The sequence below is a fragment of the Lytechinus pictus genome, chromosome 12 (assembly GCF_037042905.1).
Source record: "Lytechinus pictus isolate F3 Inbred chromosome 12, Lp3.0, whole genome shotgun sequence".
NCBI classification, from domain to species: domain Eukaryota; kingdom Metazoa; phylum Echinodermata; class Echinoidea; order Temnopleuroida; family Toxopneustidae; genus Lytechinus; species Lytechinus pictus.
Genome location: NC_087256.1, coordinates 26,358,353 through 26,379,414, shown reverse-complemented (window position 1 = coordinate 26,379,414; position 21,062 = coordinate 26,358,353). Strand labels below are relative to the sequence as shown.

General features: G+C 36.3%; 2 protein-coding genes across 2 annotated transcripts in view; one reads left to right on the top strand and one right to left on the bottom strand.

The window, feature by feature from the left end:
* Window positions 1–1,062, bottom strand: part of LOC129272344 (BLOC-3 complex member HPS1-like) — a 38,492-nt gene extending 37,430 nt beyond the window's left edge. The window contains exon 1 of the mRNA XM_064107442.1: window positions 928–1,062. The gene's annotated coding sequence lies outside the window, so the exon portion shown is untranslated. The remainder of the gene's footprint in view (window positions 1–927) is intronic.
* LOC129272343 (uncharacterized) lies at window positions 787–15,596 on the top strand. The gene is made up of 10 exons (XM_064107443.1): window positions 787–844; window positions 3,937–4,596; window positions 5,330–5,528; window positions 6,943–7,079; window positions 7,953–8,026; window positions 8,672–8,872; window positions 9,886–9,996; window positions 11,504–11,631; window positions 12,985–13,072; window positions 13,591–15,596. The coding sequence occupies exons 2-10, from the start codon at window positions 4,407–4,409 to the stop codon at window positions 13,753–13,755; spliced, it is 1,293 nt and encodes a 430-aa protein (XP_063963513.1). The 5' UTR covers window positions 787–844; window positions 3,937–4,406; the 3' UTR covers window positions 13,756–15,596.
* The last annotated feature ends 5,466 nt before the right edge of the window (window positions 15,597–21,062 follow it).

The window sequence follows — 21,062 nt, the reverse complement described above, 5'->3', positions numbered from 1 at the left end:
TTGTGTCTACTAGTATCATGCGTTCAGCGCGCGCTGAGCGAGAGCTGAGCTAGCCGCCGGAATTACTTTCCAGCTATTCACTTGATTGAACATCGTGATAAAATAAATGAGAAATAGTGAAAATATCATTCAATAACTCACTGTTTGCTATCTTACATCATGATTGAAGAGTTCATGATGGTTATTCATACTGTTTTTTATACAGGGAAAGTAAAGATTTGTACATATCAGTCCTATTTGTTTGATTTGAGTTGATTTGAAAAAAAATTGTAAAATATCTTTCTCTCTCTGCATAGCATTTCTGTATGACATTCAGGCACCTCTTATACTAAATTCCCCCCGGTGACGTCACACTCCGAGTGGCTTTTCTGTACACTCGTCTCTCGGGCTCTGACAGGTGGCTAATTTCATAGACTTTCAAAGCAAAATATCGAGCAGGCAGAGGATTTTTGTGACATGCTATCTGTTTGAACAACTTATATATACTATATATTGTGTGTAGAACCTATATTTATGGAAACTCACCCCCTTCTTAATTCAACTTTAAATGGGCCAGGGGGTATTGTAGTTTGTAGTACATTGTCTTCATTCTGATAGCTAGTCAAATCAAAACTGAAACCACTCATCCTACAGAACTAACACAGTTAGAACCTTACTCTACTTTAGCCCTGGAGAGGAGTAGATAATAAAAAGGTCCAACCACGCATTTTCACGACGTCAACATTAACATGACACAATAATAAATGAGTGGGACTATCTCATGCATTTCCACATTTAAGGAAATGAAGATGATTCACACTCGCACTCAGTCGCAGGCACAGCCTCTCACTCTGCAACAACGAAGGTAAAAAATATTTTGTAAATGCTATTAAGAAGACGAGTAAATTCATTTAACTTAAATTGGATCGATTCGAATTCCATACTCACAAATTAGGGCGCCTAACTAAACATTGGATGTGGAAATTTCGCAAGATCAAGACAGGCGTTGGGGTCAGATTCGAAGAGCAACCGACCAGGATCGACGTGAGTGCTCCGATCCCGGCTGGCGCGCCGGCCGGCGGGGTCGGGGTACACCCGGCCGCATATGCTGGTGGAGCGGGCCACGCCCACGGGCGCGGGCGGACTCTAAATATATTTAGCCTGGTGGCCGTGGCTGGTCTCACGTTTAAATTAATATCTGTTATTGAATTTTAAAGTTTAGGAATATTTTGTGAAAACAGTTATATGCACATCTTCATGAATATTCATTTGATGGGCTGATGATGTCACATCCCCACTTTCCTTTTTCTTAATATGACTTTATTATTACCGTACATTAAATCATAAATATTAAATGTTTCATTATTTCATATGTAAATCAAATGGTGTGTCTTAACTCTTATGTGTGTTATGATGAAATAAGTTGCAGCAATAAATACCAAATGCACTTAATCAGTTTCTGCTCTAGATCTAATTGATGCGTGTGGATCTATGACTATGTTGACGGTTGAGAACTTCTGATGATGGCTGATGCTGCCTTGAGGCTTAAGTTAACTCTCCGGACTTTGCCCTTGGCTTTAATTGTGACCTCTTCGCTCTTCCTCCCCCATCCTACTAACTTTAGTAGTACCGCAGTAAATGTGCTTATTGGCAAAAATATGGTAGATCTAGATTAGGAACTTTTGACACCTTCCAGTCCACATTTTAAATGTTCAAAAATGTATTGACAAGCACCCCCTCCTATCTTCGAGATATATCCCTCTTTTCCCTCCTTGGGACTAACCCCAAATTGTCACCCCAAATGCAATCTATAATAACATCTTCTTTGGCTCGTTTCATCAAAAGCACCAATGCCAACTTCTAGCACCAGTATCTAAGCAAATAGTACCTAGCAGCTCATCAACCTTGTGACAAACACACTGAGAGCATGACGAAAGAGCTCCGTTTGATAACACTATACCCCTCTTCTCCAAGTACGAAAACCCTACTGCCCCAGGCATGCAATGTAATTATCAAAACACCTGTTTCTTGACCTCGGTCCGAAGATAACGCAACAGCCCGAGTGCGGTCCGGGAAAATATGTCGCCATTTTTTATTCACTTACTTTCCTTCCGGGCTTTCCTTATTTCGAGGTTGATTTTCTTTGTTCGAAATTGAAAATGGGCTAGCATTGAATTTCTGAATACAATATGCCTTTGAAAACGTGATTAAATATCGAATACAATAATTCAATTCCGAAGGTCCTTCTACAGGCAGAGAAGACTTACGTAATAGCACAGCTGTTGTTATCATTTCGTCCTTGGCTCAACGCTCATAATCTGGCCTGTGGGGATTACCTGGCCAAGCGGGGTTGATCAGGCGGGTGTTTCATAAAGCTGTTCGTAAGTTAAGAGCGACTGGTGATCATGTCTTGCGGTAAATGGTACAACTGGCGATGATCACCAGTCGTTGTTAAAGTCGCTCTTAACTTACGAACAGCTTTATGAAACGACCCCCAGGGCTTGGAAATGATGTTTTAGATTTTCAAACGCAAAATGGGGTGAAATACCGCAGTTTGCAATCCGAACTGCGGTCCGTTCCCAAACGGGGGTAAGACGTAATGGTATACCGAGGAGATCATTTGGGTGTGGAAACGACCCACAACGAACAACAACAACAACAAAAATGTAAATAAGATAAGGATATTAGATGCTTATTACCTTAAAAAATGTAACTTAAAAACCAAGAGTAGGATCTAGATCGAGGTCATTTCACCCAAAAGATGCGACGGTTTCATAATTCAGGGTATGCTACATGCCATTTCTGATGTTATGAACTTGTGTTTCCCTCTAAAAATAGTGTTATGGATGTTGATCATTATTCGTTTATTTCATTAATTTATTTAGTTTCTGTTTTTTCATCTTACTCATGAATCGTATACTCTGTGTCGATAGCGTTGTATGGTATATCATCATACCAAACACTTTTCATAGTTAATTCACTGATTATGTTTTCTTTCAATAAAAACACAAATACAAGTAAGTTCAACAAGGGCTAAACTATGATAAATGTCTAGCCTTTTCTAGTAGCAGGGGCGACCTCCACCCCCCCCCCCCCATATGGTTTTTCAAATAGAAAAAATAAAGAGAATAGGGGAGAAATGAGAAAGGGAAAGAAGAGCATACAAGTTTGTAATACCCATATGAGGAGTCAATTATATACATGTAGCCCTATCGCCTAATTCTGTTAGATATATTGACCCCATCTTACACAGAGTTGTGATTGATCCATTCAACCACAACTATGGAAAGCCAGCAATCTCAACATTCAAAATGCGTATTTCTGTTAAAAATGTATTCTAAATATGATGTGGATTCATGCCTGCATCATTGTTATGGCAATACAGTGTGTTCCTCTTTGTTTACAAGGGACATTGTGCAAATTTCCTGCATGAAAAAATTATGACATCGATGGATTCCATAGCTGATGTTGATCGGTTCGATCATAACTCTTTGTAAGATGGAACCATGGTGTCATATTTAGGAAGTCTTGCCCCCCCCCCCTATAATATCCTGACCTCACCCCTACTTGGCGCCACCACTGTTTATGTGGATATCCAGAAGTGACTGTCACAATACCTATTGCTTGGCTCAACTGAACATTATCAGTGGAAATGTAACTTACATAGTTAGTCCTATCTATTTGCTCTCAGAATGTCAGGAAATATTTGTTAATCTTTTCTTTGAGAAGTCAAATATTACATACTATCTTCTATAATCTTCAACTGTGTCAGGAAATTGGAAGATCTAAATGTCATTTGAATTTTGTCGAGATTTCTGATGGCCTATTGTTCTCCCCTCCTCTCTCCCTTTTTTTTTTCTCCCTCCGGCCCCCTGTTCCATTCTACATGTATCTTTCTCTCACTTTCTCCCTGCCTCCCACCTCTCCATCCCCTTTTGCCTCTGCTTTTCTGTCCAGGTGAGTAGTGGAAGAGTGACTAGTCGGGTGGTTTCATGATGTCCCAAGATATAAGAATGTGTTCCTCAACCACTGTCATCAGCAGAAACACCAGATCATGTCAATTACAGGCAGCATTAACCACAAAGCACAGCAGCTGTTTGGCCATAGGCTTCACCATCACTTGGAAGAAATGCCTGGTTTAATGAAAGGGGTCTAGATTCACAGACTTGTTAATCTGATCAGGATTTGTATTAATACTCTGTTGATCTCACACTTTAAATTTGAACATACACTGTATGCTAGGATTCTCGAAACTTTTGATTAAGGTATCAAGTAGGGGCTGAATCTGCAGACAAGTCAATGCCATCTTCACCATCACTGCCATCATCGTCATCATCATCATCATTAGTTACCATCATCACCATCATCATCTCCATTGCCATAACCACCATCCTCGCCACCATCAGTCTCATCCTCTTCTCATCGCCATGGCGATCCCTAAAGGGAAGATCGGCTACCCCATCCTTGGAGACAGCTCTCTCGAGTTCTACCGGAGCGTCCCGCTTTACATCAACAGCCGAATCGAGGAGTATGGTGCCAGGATCTTCCAGTCGAGAATTCTCAACAAACCCACTGTCTTTGTGTGCTCATGCAGTGCTGTCAAGGAGCTGTTGACTGGTAAGACAGTGCAGGGCCCTGATTCATGAAACTTGCTAGCAATGAAAAGTTTTAAGATATTATCATAAGCTTCTTAAATCATGGCGCTTAATCGGATGAGAGCAGATTTATGATGAATTTTAGAAAGTTATATTGAAAAATATTCATGAAAAGTGGACCAGGGTCCCGTAACACTAAAGGGATTAATTGTACGCTTGAATGTACATTTTAGGCAATGCAATTTGTCGTTAAAAAAATTGCTAAGCTTTGTGTTATGGGCCCCAGATTAAGTTTATGGAGGTTGTAAAACTCTATCATTGTGCTCTCTGTCAGCCAATTTGATAATTACTGTAATGCAATACGTTCAGAATTGAAAGCATATAATGCTAATGAATTACAACTATAATTACTTTGAGATAGTTTGAGGATCAGAGAGTAGGAGAAATGTCCTCAGAGGAATTGCACTCTACCACAGGTTCACTGCTTGAATTTGCACCAGTGCACTCCACATTGCCAAGTAGGAATGTCATACAAGAGATTTTTTTTTAATTCTGTATGATTTGCAAAAATCACATGAGCGAAAGCATTATAGTTCTTTCTTTTTTTTAATGAGGAAGAATATCACAGTCTTCCATTGATAGGCATTAAGCCAGTAAAAACACTTTTGTATGAAATTCATATGTTCATGACATTCTTGTATTCGATCATTAATGTTCATAGATCCAGTTATGAATTTCATTTCCTATGCTCATAGAACACCATACCAAGATGAGCCTGGGATATAAGGCCATGCTCCACCATCTCTATGGCGACAACATCATGTTTGAGGAGGCAACCGAGGCAGACAGACTCCATGCCCTCATGCACCACGTCTTCATCCAGAACGCCTTGCCAAAGTTTGACAGGATCGTCCAGAAGTTCATCCAGAGGCATTTCAGTGACTTGCATTCCAGGTTCGTTGTCATTTTGATGAGAAGGGAAATGTGTTTAACTGGTGGTCCAAGAGAGTGTTTCATCTCCAATTTTGACGAATTGTGACCTGCAACCCCAAAACAAACAAACAAACGTTGCCCAAAATAGTCATTAAGGTTTGTATTGAGCTTGAAAAATCACATCCTAAACATTAGAAATTATAATAATAATAATGATCCGTTTTTTATATAGCGCTTAATACATCGGAACGACGTGTCTAAGCGCTTTACAGATATATTATTACCCCGGTCATCAGATTCAATCAGTCATTCCCGCACACAATGTGTGCACATCCTCCACTCCCTGGGGAGTATTCCAGTCAGTCGCCGGTGAGGCGCACACAGGGTACCCATTTAGCACCTGGGTCGAGAGTGGCAAAGTGTGGATTAACGCCTTGCCAAAGGACGCCAGACCGCGGTGGGATTCGAACACACGACCCTCTGTTTACAAGGCGAGAGTCAGAACCACTACACCACGGCTCCTCCACACTATATATAACATGTTGTAATTGATCACCAATAACCCACACAAGTATTTGATTGAAGGTAGAAGAATTTGTGTGAGAGCTTCAAAAAATATAGGAGAAAAGAAGGTTTGAAGTTTAGGGTTCAGTCAAGCATGAGATGTGCATACTGTGCTATCTCGATGAAACTCCTATTAAAGCAGTCTGGAAAATAAAAGGTGTCGGAGAAATGCTTGTATCTTGTCTTTTACTTAACTTCACATTTTGACAGTATCGAGATAAGATAATTTTTACTTTTTGAAGACCAAATTAGGCCTACCATCTTGGCAATTGATAGAGAACCTCACTTTGCAGCTTATTGTTGGTTTTTGCTTGGCCAGTCGCATTTGTGAGATCTGATATTTTCCCTTAATTTTGATTGGCTGAGAAGCACAAGTGTCTGACTAGTGCATTACTGTGGTAACTGTTAGATAAAACAGTCTTTCTCTGATAAAATCATCTGACAAGTTCATTCAAGAAATGTCCCGCTAACCTGTACCAGAACCTGGTTAGCTCACACATGGGGATAACTCTTCCTCATTTGATATACATAGACAAGGCAGATTGAACTCATGGTGCACCCTAGCACTGAAGCTTTAAACTATATCCTTCATATATACCTCGATCCAAACCATTATGCCGTAACTTTATGGTTAACCAATTTCCTGATCTAATCCAGTGATCATTACCAATGAGAATCTCTTTGATTTTGTCATAATGTTGGTGTCAGTTTGTCTAAGAAATATGAAGGCAGTATAAGCATGCCAAAAAGCATGTTTTAATCGATAGTGCGATTATGCTATTAATTCCTGAAATTATGGAAGAGATCAAATGACTCTGTGAAAATCAGTTTACCCTACTCTCCTTGATGATTATATATTGAATTCTTGCAGTGATTCAGTTCAGGTCTACGAGACATTCAAATTGTTTGCGACGGAGCTCATGCTAGCGCTGTTCCTTGACCTTGATGCTACCGATTCTCCCGACCTGGCCCACGATGTAGCGTCGCTGGCAACCACACATTGGCATGGTAGGTTTTTTACCTTGAGAGATCGTTATCAAAATTTTAATATGGGATTATAAACCTGATGGTGGTGTTGATGCGATGTTCAAACATAGTGAAGATCTCATGGTTTTGATGATGATGTTGATGGTGGTGACCATGGTAACAATGTTGAAGAGATGCTGATGATGATGCGAGAGGTAGGGATATCATTGTGAAGATAGAGATCACGACAACAGAAATTATGGTAATGAAGTTGGTGGTGATGATTAATGATGATGATGATGGTGGTGGTGATCGTGATGATGATGAGTGATGATGATGATGGTGATGATGATGAATGATGATGATGATGATGATGGTGATCATGGTGATGATGATGATGATGGTAGTGGTGGTGATGGTGAATATAATGATGATTGTGGTGAAGATAGTGCTTGTGAAGATGCAGATGACTATTGTAACTATTTTGATAATGATTATGATGAAGATGGTATTAGTGCTGAGACAATGAGAACATAGCAAAGACAATGGGTCAGATGCATAAAAAGTAGCAATTGCTTTTTGTGTTTACACCAGTGCGCTGGCACGCTGCATCATGACGTCGCTATTGTTCAAACCGCTAGCAATTACTTTCTGAAGGCAAGAAAAGGGTTGAAGCACTAGCAAAGGGTTATGCATATGAAATAAAGCAATTGCTGAAGCATGATCTTTTGCTTGGCTAGCTAATGCTTGTACTTAAAGTAATTGCTTGCGTGCAATTTCTACTTTTTATGCATCTGACCCAATGATGGTGGCAGGGATCTTTGAGAAGAAACACTGTGACCAGGGATACTTAGTAGAAGTTGAGATATAATTATATGTTTAAAGAGTATTTTCTTCCTTTTTTGGTTAATTCAGGGGTGATATCTGTTCCCCTGAACTTAAAAGTCTCTTATTGGTCTTCATCCTGCAAACAAGCTGTGGAATCTAAGGTATGTTGCTTCACACTGTCCCTTACACACACAAAAAAAGCATGCCATATTACATGTATTTACTACTCCTCTGTGTGCAGCCAAGTGCAGTGTCAGAAAACATGGGATTGGAATAAGAACTCTGTTTATTCCTGGGGAAAGCTAGAGCTTTGATTGGATCGGATGATCAAGGTGCACAATAATTTCAGAATCAGTATTATTTATAAATATCACAATTTTTCCTCTTTGATATATAAAACTGCTATAAATCAGGGCTTTTTTACTCATAATCATCGTCATCATTACTACTTTTCCCTTAAGGCCCAAAGTGCTGACAAAGAAATAATTTGTGGAATATTATAATTATATAATCTTCAAACTACAAACTATGAAAGTGATGTGTTTATAATGCCATTCTGAAAATTGTTAGGGATGGGGACTGGCTGCTTGTGAGAGGCAAATCATTCCAGTATTTTGAAGCTGACACAGTATAAGTTATATTGCCAGATAAATGTACTAATTACTGAATATGTGGGACCAAGAGGGTCCCCGGCCAGCCTAAATTATAAAAAAAAAAGCATTTTCATGATAATTCTACATTGTTGATCTCATATCAGTGATGTCTTACATAGATGTGCATCATTTTGCATTTTCCCTATAAACCAGGACAAACTTTTGGAGCTAATACGAACTCGTCTCGCAAGCCAGGCAGACAAGGGTTCTTTCTTAACAAGAGCCAGGCAAGCTGGATTTAAGGACCAATCAGAGCTAGAGCAACACATTCTACCCTTTGTTTCCGCCCTGGTGCCGAAAGCAATCGCTTCACTCCTGACGTCGTTCACACTGGCCCTCTGCTCCAAAAGCAAGGTGAAATATTAAATGGGAAAAACCTAATTTTAAAACCATGTTTTAAACTAGGCAAGTGAATAATGAAATAACTGCTAGAATCACAATTATGGGGACAAATAGTTTCATTGACCAATTAATTTATCAAGTGACATTATTTTCTATCTAATTTAAGCTATCGGGTCTAAGAAAAAGAAGAGAAAAAAAAAGTCCAATGTGCCTCGTTAAGCAAAATGATGTGTAATGGTAGTCTAATTTGTATCACTCTGCAGAATATTAAGATTTCATGAAACTCCATGTTTTATCACACCAATATCTTGACCTAGGTGAGGTAAATTGGTATTTGACATGAACTGGCTCCTTTGACCTCAAAATGTTACTTTGTTCAGGGCTCCAAGTAACCCAAGGCCATATGGCCTCCAATGCCCTCCGATTTGCATTCATGATATTTGTAGACTTAATTGCCCTTTTTCTTGAGGTCTTGGTGCCCTGTGGTAACCCAGTGCATGTGTCCCCTTCAAAAGTACATTTTACTATTGATGTCCTTTTTGATAGCCTTGGATGACCCTAAATTGGGCACCACCTTTCCTTTCGAGGAAGTGCCCGTAATAGAGAATGGCCCTTCACCTTTGAATTCTTAATTTCGAGCTCTACATGTTGTATAGCTCCGGTAGGGTTAATGAATTTGGGATTAATAAGATGGGGAGTGCTCGAGAATGCGGACGGTCACTTCTCATAGATAGGAGCACTATACAATAAGAATTATTCCATAGTATATGTATGTCCGACCAGCTTTGTGGGCCGTTCCTGAAATCATTTTTTCTCTAATTAATTTGAAATGATCACAACTTGCACAGTTCCGTGAGGTATTTAGCAAGAATGGAGGAAAATTAGGATTGGGCGTACAAAAAGTTAATTATGCAGTAGAATTGCTGATAAACTGCCTTTTTGTTGTCGTTATTGTTGCTTTTTTTCACTATGAATTTATAGGTTCTAACATGAATAAGTTCTGACTATTTGTCCTTACTGTATAGGATAACATGCAAGAGATGGCAAGAGAGAGCAGCGATTATCTTGAATGGTGTTTGCTGGAAACAGAGAGACTATGGCCCCCAGTCCTGGGAGGGAGGAGACTTGTCAGAGAGGTATTCCTTTTGGCCTATATTCATTTAAAAAAATCCACTCAACAGTCATCACCATCAATCTTATGCATATGATGTCATAATCTCATAGCGCCCTCCCTCAGAGGATATAGGAATACTCATAAAGGGAGTTGTCAGAGATGCGCCAGGTGCAGATTACCAGCACATGCAAAGCAGTGGCTTCAGTTGCTAAGATAGTGGCACAGTGACGTCAATGCATAATGTCTATTGATGGTGATGACAGTACAGTGTTTATGATTGTGATGATGATGAAGATGATGGTGACAATGATATTGATGGTGATGATGATCACGATGGTGATGATTATGATGACAATATTTACAGGGATGATGATGATGATGAATAAGGATGATGCGATGCATGATGTGGTTTTGAAATACACAAATGCCTGAGACAAATAATTACTATCCTTGGTGTTGTAAATTCAGGGTTCCCAGCCCATCAGGGAAATCAGGGAAAATTATTTGACTTTTTTCCAGTCAGGGAAAAATCAGGGAATTTGATGAAAAAATACCTCAAATCAGGGAATTTTGATCAGCCCAAAAGTCGAAAGTACGGTAGTCAGTCAGACCATGTTATATTTTGTTGCATATCAAAACAATATCCATAGAATGACTGGTTAGGTTGGTACTAATTAGTCTTACATTATTGTTTTTAAGTTTATACTGAAAATACGTGTAATTCACTGCATCAACTTAGAAAACATGCGAAATTGGGAATGGGTTTGAATAATTATCAGGGAATAATTAATTTCATCAGGGAAAAATCAGGGAATTTTGTTTTCTTGAAAAGCTGGGAACCCTGAAATTTGTCTGGAAACAGTCAATATGCAGGGATTAAACATCTTTATTTTATCATTGTTAGACAACTTAAAAACTTTTAAACTTTTAAAAGAAAAACAAATTTGATAAAAGGTACATTTTCAGTGCACCATTACTATTCTTCGGCAGAGAGTTGATAGGAGGGGGAGTAGAAGGAAATAAGGGAGAGAAACTATATAAATAAGGTAACACAACATATGCTCATGCAACATTTGCTCTGGGTGCCTTAACACAAAGGTTAGCGATTAATCGCTAAATGTAATGACCAAGCAAGATCATCGTTGCATGCGCATTTTGCTAAGTAGACTGACTATGGACCAATCAGAATTGTCCTTTGAAATTAGCCATCAATCGCTAACCTTTGTGTCATGGGACCCCGGTCTTAATTTTCCGAGGGCATCGGGTTATCGATAGGATCAAAATGGAGTTTTTGGTTCAGAATAATGTAAAGATAAGGGTTAGGGTTTCAATTTTTATGTTTCACTTAACGTGCAAATTTTTCCATCGGAGCAATTGTTGCCAGAGCAAATGCCACGGAACCAGCATAATGGGTGGGTGTGTAAATGTATGAGTTAGCATCTTACAAGTACAAAGCATAGTGAAAGTATAGGATTTTAAACTTGTTCAAGATGAACTCTTATGATTATTAAAAAATTATTTATTTCTAGGATTTCATACTTGATGGTTACAAAGTGCCCAAGGGCTATGCAGTCATCTACGTCTCCTCCATCGCCCACAGAGATCCTGATGTATTCAAGAACCCAGACACCTTTGATCCAACAAGATGGGCGGACAAGTAAGGAAGAAACAAAACTTTGGAAATCCAATTTATGGCTTTCAAACCAGTAAATGAGATCACATTGATTGATATATCTGATAAGTCAGAAAAAGATATAGGAACCAGCAGGATTTGAACCTCTCATCTACCCATTGCCGGTCAGCAACTGTACCACCAGACCATCTGACTTGTCGGTTAGATTGATCGATGCAATCTTAGTTACTGGGTGGAAAGTCTTAAGTTGTATTTACAATATAGTGAAACTTCTCCAGCAAGCCTTTAACATTCCAAAACGACCAGCTCTAATAAAACCTTCCGACTTATTTTAATTCAAATTCAAACCCTAACAAATATAATTCTTATTTCAATTGGCAAAGGGCTGTAAAACATCGTCCATATTGTAATCAGGGTACACTCCTGCCTGAACAACGCCAGATCTTCATTTAAATGTAGATTTGGGAGCTCTTTCAAATTATACATTGTACCTTAAAAAAAAGAGAGAAATCCTAAGCCATTGGCCTTGATTTTTTTTTTCGTTATGGGGAAACAAATTTTTTAGACACAAGGACAATGCTTTGGCTTCTAAACCAAGAGAAAATGAATTATGTATTAGGGTTCTTTGCAAACTATAACTGTTTGTTACATTTTGGGGCAATGTGCTCTGAGACCCGGTAAATCTTTTGCTTTGCCTGCTGTAGAAATGATTTATGCAATCAAATAGAATTCAGTCACAAATCCCCCAAAATCCCCCCAAAAAAGGGCCTTTCAGGCCCTTGGACATTGGAATTATGTATTTATTATGTGGGGGCATCGTGGTCTAGTGGTTATGATGCTTGTCTTTCAATCTGAGGGACGTGGGTCCGATTCCCAGCCATGGCATGTTTTCCTTCAGCAAGAAGTTTACCCACTTTGTGCTGCACTCAACCCAGGTGATGTGAAAGGGTACCTGGTAGGAAGAAATTCCTTAAATGCTTTAGCACCTATATGGCAGCTCGGCTAATGCCGGGGTAACAATAGCAGCACTTTGTATCCTCAGGCAAATAGCGCTTAATAAATCCAGCTATTATTATTTATGCCTTTAAACAAAATAAATGAATCAGTAAATAAAAGAAAAAGTCTTTGCCACTAAAGAGGAGGGTCAATACCTTTTATTGTCTTGTAACAGTTGGTCATATGTATCCTTGAATTTCAGCAAATGATTTAAATTTCCTCCTACATGTATATCATTGAAAATACAGGATCAGTCAAGAAGGGCTAACCCTCTGACGGCAAGAGCCTATTAGTCCTTGTAGAAAGCCTTTGGAAATTAGAGACTTTAGAAGTCATCAGGTTAAGTAAAAAATAAAGTTTCTTTACTATTATTTTTCACAGTTCCAAAGAAAAGGAGAAACTGCTATTTTGCTATGGTGATGGGCCTAGATGCTGTGTTGGTACATCACTCATGAAAAACTTGATTAAGGTAAATATAGTCAATGAACTACATGTATCTAGATAAAATATTGCATGTAGAAAATTGAATTTTTTGATTTTTTCCAGGTGGAATGATTAAAAGTGAATTAAAATACATATATGGTGTCAGTTGTATAACCAGTCCTTATTTATGCATATTCGAATGTTCATAAGTGACTATGTACTTGTACATTACTATAATTTGTCCTTAACACTGAGATATATTTCTACTGATATATGATTCTCATAATGTACACCTTTGTTAAATGTAATAATGATTTTTTTTTCATACTTATAAACTTATTTTCCCATTCTTTTACTATTTTCCATTGAATATTTATTCCCTAGTCGCTTCTGTAAATAATTTGGGTCAGAAAGGATACTATTTTCAGCTTGGTACTGTCTTTTGTATTGAGACAGTAACATAGCCTTTTATATTTCTTGTTTATGCATTTTCTTGATATATATACAGTCAACAAAGTGTATGATTTAAAAAATTGATATTTTTTCTTCTTTGATCAAATACAGAAAGTGAGTCAGTACCTAGTTGGACGTTACAACTGGACTTTAGGCGACCAAGATGAAGATCTTGATTACAAATGGCTACCCATGGCTAGGCCAAAAGAACTCTCAGCGAGCTTCACTAAAGTTGACCAATCAGAGGCCTTGTCTGAATCACCAGGGAAGGATTAATCTATTGAAACAGAATTGACCAATCAGAGGCCTTGTCTGAATCAGCAGGGAATAATCAGCCTACAGGTACTGAATTGAGAGGCCTTGTCTGAATCAGCATGGAAGGATTAGCCTATAGGTACAGAATTGACCAATCAGAGGCCTCGTCTGAATCAGCAAGCGATTGGTCCACAGGTAGGCTGAAGCATGTGCTAGCTTTGATGTGTAAACCATGAAAGCACAAATCCCCAGGCCAAACCTTATATGTAACGCTGATAGTCATTCACAAGACCTTCCATCAACATCAGTCTTGTTGTCTTCTGTCAACATTAGTCTAGATGTCTATGATGAAGCATGAGGATTTGCCATGAAAAGAAACTCGCTGGATCTTGGTGGAAAATAATCAACTCTGACTTTGGTAAAATGCCTGATGGCTTTTTAACACTTTCACTCGAGTCGACCAATCAAAGGCCTTGTGTAATAAACTGGATGAACTAGACCTCCAGATAATTTCGCACTGGTTGTTGATTTGTAGAAAGAAGCTTGTTCAACTCTTTTCATCGCAAGTGACCAAAGGTAATGACAAATTGAAAAAAAAAACTTTCATCTTAATCATTTCTATTTGCACTCAGAGCAGCTCCTTTTTCCTCATCTCAAGAAGAATTCATATATTATTACGCTGTGCAATCTAGAAACTCCTTAGTTGTGATTTTAAACAAAAAAAGACAATTTTTCAAAACTATCAATATTAGAGAGGGAAAATGTTATAATTCTAATCATCAGATTTATTTTACACAAGCGTGATATGAAATATATGTTTGAAAGTTTGAAACTAAAACATTTGCTGGGTTAAATAATTTGTATGATCTGAGTTCCATTTCATAAAGACTTGTTATAATAACAAATGCACAATTTCTATAACAAATTTACTATCAGCCAATCAGATTGAAGGATTTCAGTAGCTTATAACTGTTCTTGTAAATTTGTTATTAGAACAAGTTGTATGAACTGTGTTGTAGTAAACAGAAACTCTTCAAATAGAGCTTATTTGCATGGACTTGCCTAAAATATATGCCTTAATATAGATTTGTAATCAAAGTCAACAATTTTGATAGAATAAACCTCTAAAATTTATCTTATAAAGTGCTGCAATTTAACTCATATTTGATACAAATGAAATTGTATTCAATAACTAACACATATATGAATATATTTTTTCAATGTAGTGATATATCAATGAACTTCTTCACAGGTGACATACATGTATGAAAGCTTTTCTAAGAAATTTATTGATAAAAATATGAAATAGATATCTATATTAGCAATTAAATCAGCAAATACAATATAAAGTAACATTCTTGAATGGAAATAAGTTACCATTTGTTGTTTACATATTGCGTAGGTTACAAAACTTTTTTATGTACAACCCTTTTCATTTTCTGTACTATTGATATTTTAAACAATATATATATGTTCATAGCAGTACTAATATCTATGTGTGTCTTTTTCCTTTAGGTGCTTTCTTATTTATACATGAGACTGATTTCCTCACATTTTCTGTGCTTAATTTTGAAAGTTATATATTTTTTTTCTCTTTCGGCTTTCCAAATACCTCAAACCATTTTACTCTTTTCTTTCATTGGGTCTATTGTGCTCAAAATACATGTAGTGTAAGGCTTGTGCTGGTTTTGAGCCTGATACTATTTAATTCCACATACATGTAATAAATTTCACTTTTGTCATTAACTCTTTAAAAATTGATATTGGAAGATGTTTTGTACAAAAGCACAAAAAATGCACAAAGTAGTATTTTCATAATGCTGTGTATTAAAACACTACTTATATCAGGGTGGATGTTTATTTTCCTTTTCTTTTTTTTTCTTTATCTTTCTTTTCCTTTTCTTTTTTTTCTGTCTTGTCCTGTTCTGTCCTGTTTTGTTTTTGTTTGTGTGCCTTTTTTGTTTTTGTCTTTGTTTTGTTTTTAGTATTTGTCCTGTCTTGTCCAAGTGATTGTCTGTTCACACACTCCTGAACTCATGTTTTTTTTTATACAGCAGGGGTATATATGAAATAATATTTTTTGTTAATTGTAACATAGTAGGCATAAAAAGCTTGACCCCACTAGTATTCTTTTTCATTGTACAAACCTTTTTAATTTACGATTTGAATTTCATTGATCAAATATATACTCTAATTAACTATTTATTGCAGGGAACCCATACTAACAAGCTTTGCTTTCCAGTGGGTTCCCTTTTTTCATTTCTGTATATTATATTTTTGTGTTTTGCTATACATTGTAACTTTTGTTAAATTTTGGAATGAAAAAGAATAAATGCAATCAATCAATCAATCAATTATTAATATAGAAAAATGGAAGGTATATTTTGTAAAGTTCATGCTTCACAAGTACAACATTTATTAGGCTGGCATCGATACACCCAAAACTGAAACTGAAAAATATTTTTGGCTGATAAATGTGTGTATCGATGCCAGCCTAACAAATGTTGTACTTTATTTGATTTCTTCATTTTGTCAGCATTGAAACCTTAAACAAGGTCAAGTTTTTGAATTGTCATCATAACCTTGAAAGTGTATATGAACCTAGTTCATCAAACCTAAACATAGAGGTAATCAAGTATCGCTGATCGACTTACACAAGTTTCAAGTCACATGATTAAGGTCAAAGGTCATTTAGGTGAATGAACTTCTACCATCTTGGTGGTATCAACATTGAAATCTTTAATAACCAAGGTTACAGAACGTGTTTTTTAATTGTCATAGCTTTAAACATAAATGGACCTATTTCATGAAACTTGGTACAACTGGCATACAGATGGGGGGGGGGCTCTTGCCTCCCCCCAAAAGAAAAACTACGACCAAGAAAAGAAAAGGGTGAAATATGATATTATTTTCTGAATATTATGTCAAAATATATCACATTTTTGTAAGAAAAATGTCAAATTTTTTGCTCGCTCGCAACTTTTTATTAATTTTACGTGATGTGCCACATCTAGCCCCCTCAAAATTTTTGGCTCATTACGCCACTGACTTGGACATAAGGGTAATCAAGTATTACTGATAATTTTGCATGAGTTTCAGATCACATGATCAAGGTCACAGGTCTTTTGGGGTCAATTTTATTATTATCATATGAATGGTGTTTTTTCAATAAATAATTATGCATCTTATATATTAGTTGTTTTTAAAGTCCGCACTGATGCTACATGTATTTTGAATCGCATAATGCAGGCGAGACTGCCAGAGGCATTCCACTTGTTAAAGGATTTGATCATAAGAGATTGATCAGATATGATTGTTTATATCTGGGATTGACCTTTTTTCTATCAAAATTGTGATCCTCTTGTTCTCGTCACCAGGTTTTACTGCCTCGCACGATCTTTCAAATCATTCCTTATAAGGTCTGTGTGCTACTTTCGTTTTTTCTGCATCTGCTGTAAATTTGATATTGGCAGAAAAAGTATTCTTCTATTTCTCAAGTCTAGTGATAGTTCTGTTAAAATATATGCATTATATTTTTATGTAATGAAGGTTTGTGCTTCAATTGTAAATTCTGCTGAATCTGATTGATCTGATAATCTATTCCACCTGTCTTAAATATGTTTTTATTTAAATATTCACAATTTCCCTTTATATTTGAATGTATTATAATTGAATTGTAGTATTTATAAATTTGAAAATTCTACTTTATGGTAGTGATATCTTTATGTCACATGAGCAAAAATCTGATTTGGAAGTGTATGGGGCAATAGTTTATAAAATACTTGTTATGGTTTATTGCCAATTTGTCCAGTTGCCAACTCGTCTACTACCATTTGGTCTACCATCAGTTTGTCCACTATACGCATGGTCTAATTGCCAATTCATCCACTCACCATTTCGTCTAATGGCCAGTTGGTCCAATTGCCATTTAGTCCATATATATGTACCATTTGGTCTAATTGGACTAAGTGTTAATTGTGCAAAATGAATTAGAAGGAAATGGATATTAGATCAAAAGGTTATACGACAAAATGGTGATTAGACGAAGTGATGATTGGACCAAATGGTTGTAGACGAACTGTTGATGGACAGAATTGCATTAGACTTAATGAAAGTAGACCATGTGGTGAGTGGACGAGTTGGTAGTAGACGAATTGGCAATTTATTAACCCTTGTAAGCATTGTTGAGGAAAAGAGATGATTATGCCCTTATTACCATCTGAATGTGTGTTATGGCTGCCTCACACTGTGACTGACTATAAAAAGATTTTCAGAGAAATTGAAATAAGATCAGATTTAAATTTGTAAATTGCATCAAGGGCCCATTTCATAAAGAGTTAAAACTGTTGTATCTTTGTCATTATGGCAACTACCATGGCAACAGGGCTCAGCAGCCAGTCAAAATCAAAGTTACCATGGTAGTTGCCATAATGGCAAAGTTACAACAGTTGTAACTCTTTATGAAACGGGTCCCTGGCCAAGGATTCAAATGAAATTATTAGAAAAACGTTAACAATTTTTAGTATTCATGTCATAGAAAGGGAGGAATTGGACCCCAGTTGCAAGTCAGCTGCAGTTGGAGTGATGTCATTCTAATTCTTGGCCGGTTAGCCCTTGTCTAGAACTAGATTGGCCATAGCACTCGCTAATCTTGTTTTCTCCAACTTTTAGCCCTCCAAAGGCCTTTTATTGAGTCAAATAATATCAAAATATACACAATCAATAAATGAACTCAAACAAAAATAATACCTAAACATTTCTCTCAAGTAAATAAAGAATGAACTCTGTAATCTTGATGTATTGATATTTCATGCAGCCATTTGAGATTAAGTCCAAGTCAATTTACCTCGTAAATATTTGGTAAAACATCCCATCACAACTCTAAACGCTGCCGATTGTGGAGTGGGTGGCAGGCTTTAGTTGTTATGGGTATATTGGCAGATTTCATAAATTCAGAAAGCACAACTCTATTTGCAATCATGTACCATGTGCAATGTGGATAGCTGCGAATTTGAAGATGAATGTATGTTTCTCAGGTATGATACACCTTTCCACCAAATAAGTTGAGAGCTTCTTTTTGTTTGTACAACTTTTGTTTATTAGAATGAAAGATATAGTTTATATGCACACCTTGTTCTTCATGACAGTCCCGTATACTATCTTTCTATCTGTCTTCATGTCTCGAGTATACACTTCCTTTCAACTCAACTTGCATATTTATTTTCTGTCTTAACATTTTCAAAAAATAATTTTGCGTTGACTAAAGTGAAACTCCATAATTATTGTGACCTTATATTCAACTTGCTAATATGTCCAGGTTATCAGCCCAAGCATTTGTTAACTTCTTGATTTCATTTTGTAAGGAAAAACATTATGTTTTCATTTGAGAATTTTACATGTTGATAATTCATGAAAATGACAGGAAAATATCATTCTTGTTTTTCAAAGAGGCTTCAAGTTATTCGGTTTGGAGATAGAACCCACCCCTATTGACAGACTTCGAAAGCAATTTGTTCTCATAGTCTATCTCTAGATTATGTGTTATCCAATGGAATTCTATTGTCCCTTATTAACAAGGATGTTTATTCCAATTCAGCTGCATTTTGTGATAACCAGTGCCATTTTTGTTTTGAATAATGACTACACTCTAAAAATCAAGGATTTAAAATAAATCCAGGTCGGCCGCGAATAGTGACCAGCCGAATATTAGATTTAGTTTTAAACCTTGTAGATTTGAATATAAATCTAAAAGATTTGAATTTAAATCTTTTGAAATTTGATAGTTAATCCTAAAGATTTGAAATAAATCCAACATTCAGCTAGTCACTATCCACAGCTGAGCTGGATTTATTTTAAATCCTTGATTTTTAGAGTGTATGATAGTTGATATTCTATTCTTCTTTTGTTCTAAAGAGGCTTAAATTGATTCCCTTTTCCCCCCAAGGATTGATCTCCTCACCCTTCCTACTTAAGGTTTATATTATATTACCCTTTCATTTCTTTATTCGAATCAACACATACTGAATATAAAGCAAATAATCACAATTAAGGTCCAGGCAATAATACATACTATCACTTCCCCCATGACATACATTAATATGCTCAGATTCAGTTCAGAAGATAGCTTATCCAAAGTACTTTGGTAGTAACATTTTGTCTCAACACTCCCTAAAGCTCATATATCTTTGTTTCCTAACTCATTGTAATTCATACAAAGAATTTTATTTTATAAAGGGTGCAAATACTAAAGAATATTGACTCAGAATAAATAGTGTGCTCGTCGTTTATGCATCCTTTTCATTTGTACTTAATGTTTATTTGCACTTTGTGCTCTGTACTAGTCGAGATTATGTCAATGTATTATTCTATGCAAGGCTACGCAAGTCTGTTTCTTTTGGTGGTAATGGTTTGGAAGGAATATGGTATATCAATAAAATGTATCATTCCAGAAACTCATCATTCTTGTGGAGTTTATGTCAGAGTCTGTTCCTTTTTAGTGGTAATGGTGTGTAAAGTATATGGTATATCAATAAAATTCATCATTCCCAAACTTTGTTGTCATTGAATTGATATCAGAGTATTTTGTTGAATATAAATTTTGGTTTAAAAATAACTTGAGATATTATGGTATCATTTGATTTGATTTGATTTGGATGTTCCAGCTCTTAGTAGTGCCTTCTGTTTTAATCCATGTCAGAGTAATTGACATAGAGACATTTTGGTGAAAAAATATATGGTGATAATTATAAATAGTTATTTCTTAATACAAAATAATAACAAAATACTTGAGTACTGGAGGAATTCCCCAAACACTTCATTCTCAGCACTGAATATAATTTTTTGAATAGTAGTGTCATTTTAATAGACACAATTCATTAAGGACTTGTTAAAGGACAAGTCCACCCCAACAAAAAGTTGATTTGAATAAAAAGATAAAAATCCAACAAGCGTAACACTGAAAATTTCTTCAAAATCGGATGTAAAATAAGAAAGTTAGGACATTTTAAAGTTTCACTAAACAGTTATATGCACATCTTGGTTGGTATGCAAATGAGGAGACTGATGACGTCATCCACTCACTATTTCTTTTGTATTTTATTATATGAAATATTATAATTTTCTCCTTATTGTCATTCCTCCTTGAACAGTAGAATTTGAATTGTTTAATACTATATGGTTCAGTCAAGTTGGTCCTTATTGTCAAATCTCAAAAAAAAATATATATAGTTTGATTCAAACATTAAAAAACAAAAGAAATAGTGGGTGGGGGACATCATCGACTGTCTCTTTTGCATGTCACTGTGTTGTGCATATAACTCTTTTTTTTA

Excerpts from the sequence above, each read along its gene's own strand:
- LOC129272343 (XM_064107443.1), top strand. The coding sequence starts at position 4,407 with ATGGCGATCCCTAAAGGGAAGATCGGCTACCCCATCCTTGGAGACAGC. Across the intron at positions 5,529-6,942 it reads TTCAGTGACTTGCATTCCAG|TGATTCAGTTCAGGTCTACG; the intron begins GTTCGTTGTCAT and ends GAATTCTTGCAG. Across the intron at positions 11,632-12,984 it reads CCAACAAGATGGGCGGACAA|TTCCAAAGAAAAGGAGAAAC; the intron begins GTAAGGAAGAAA and ends TATTTTTCACAG.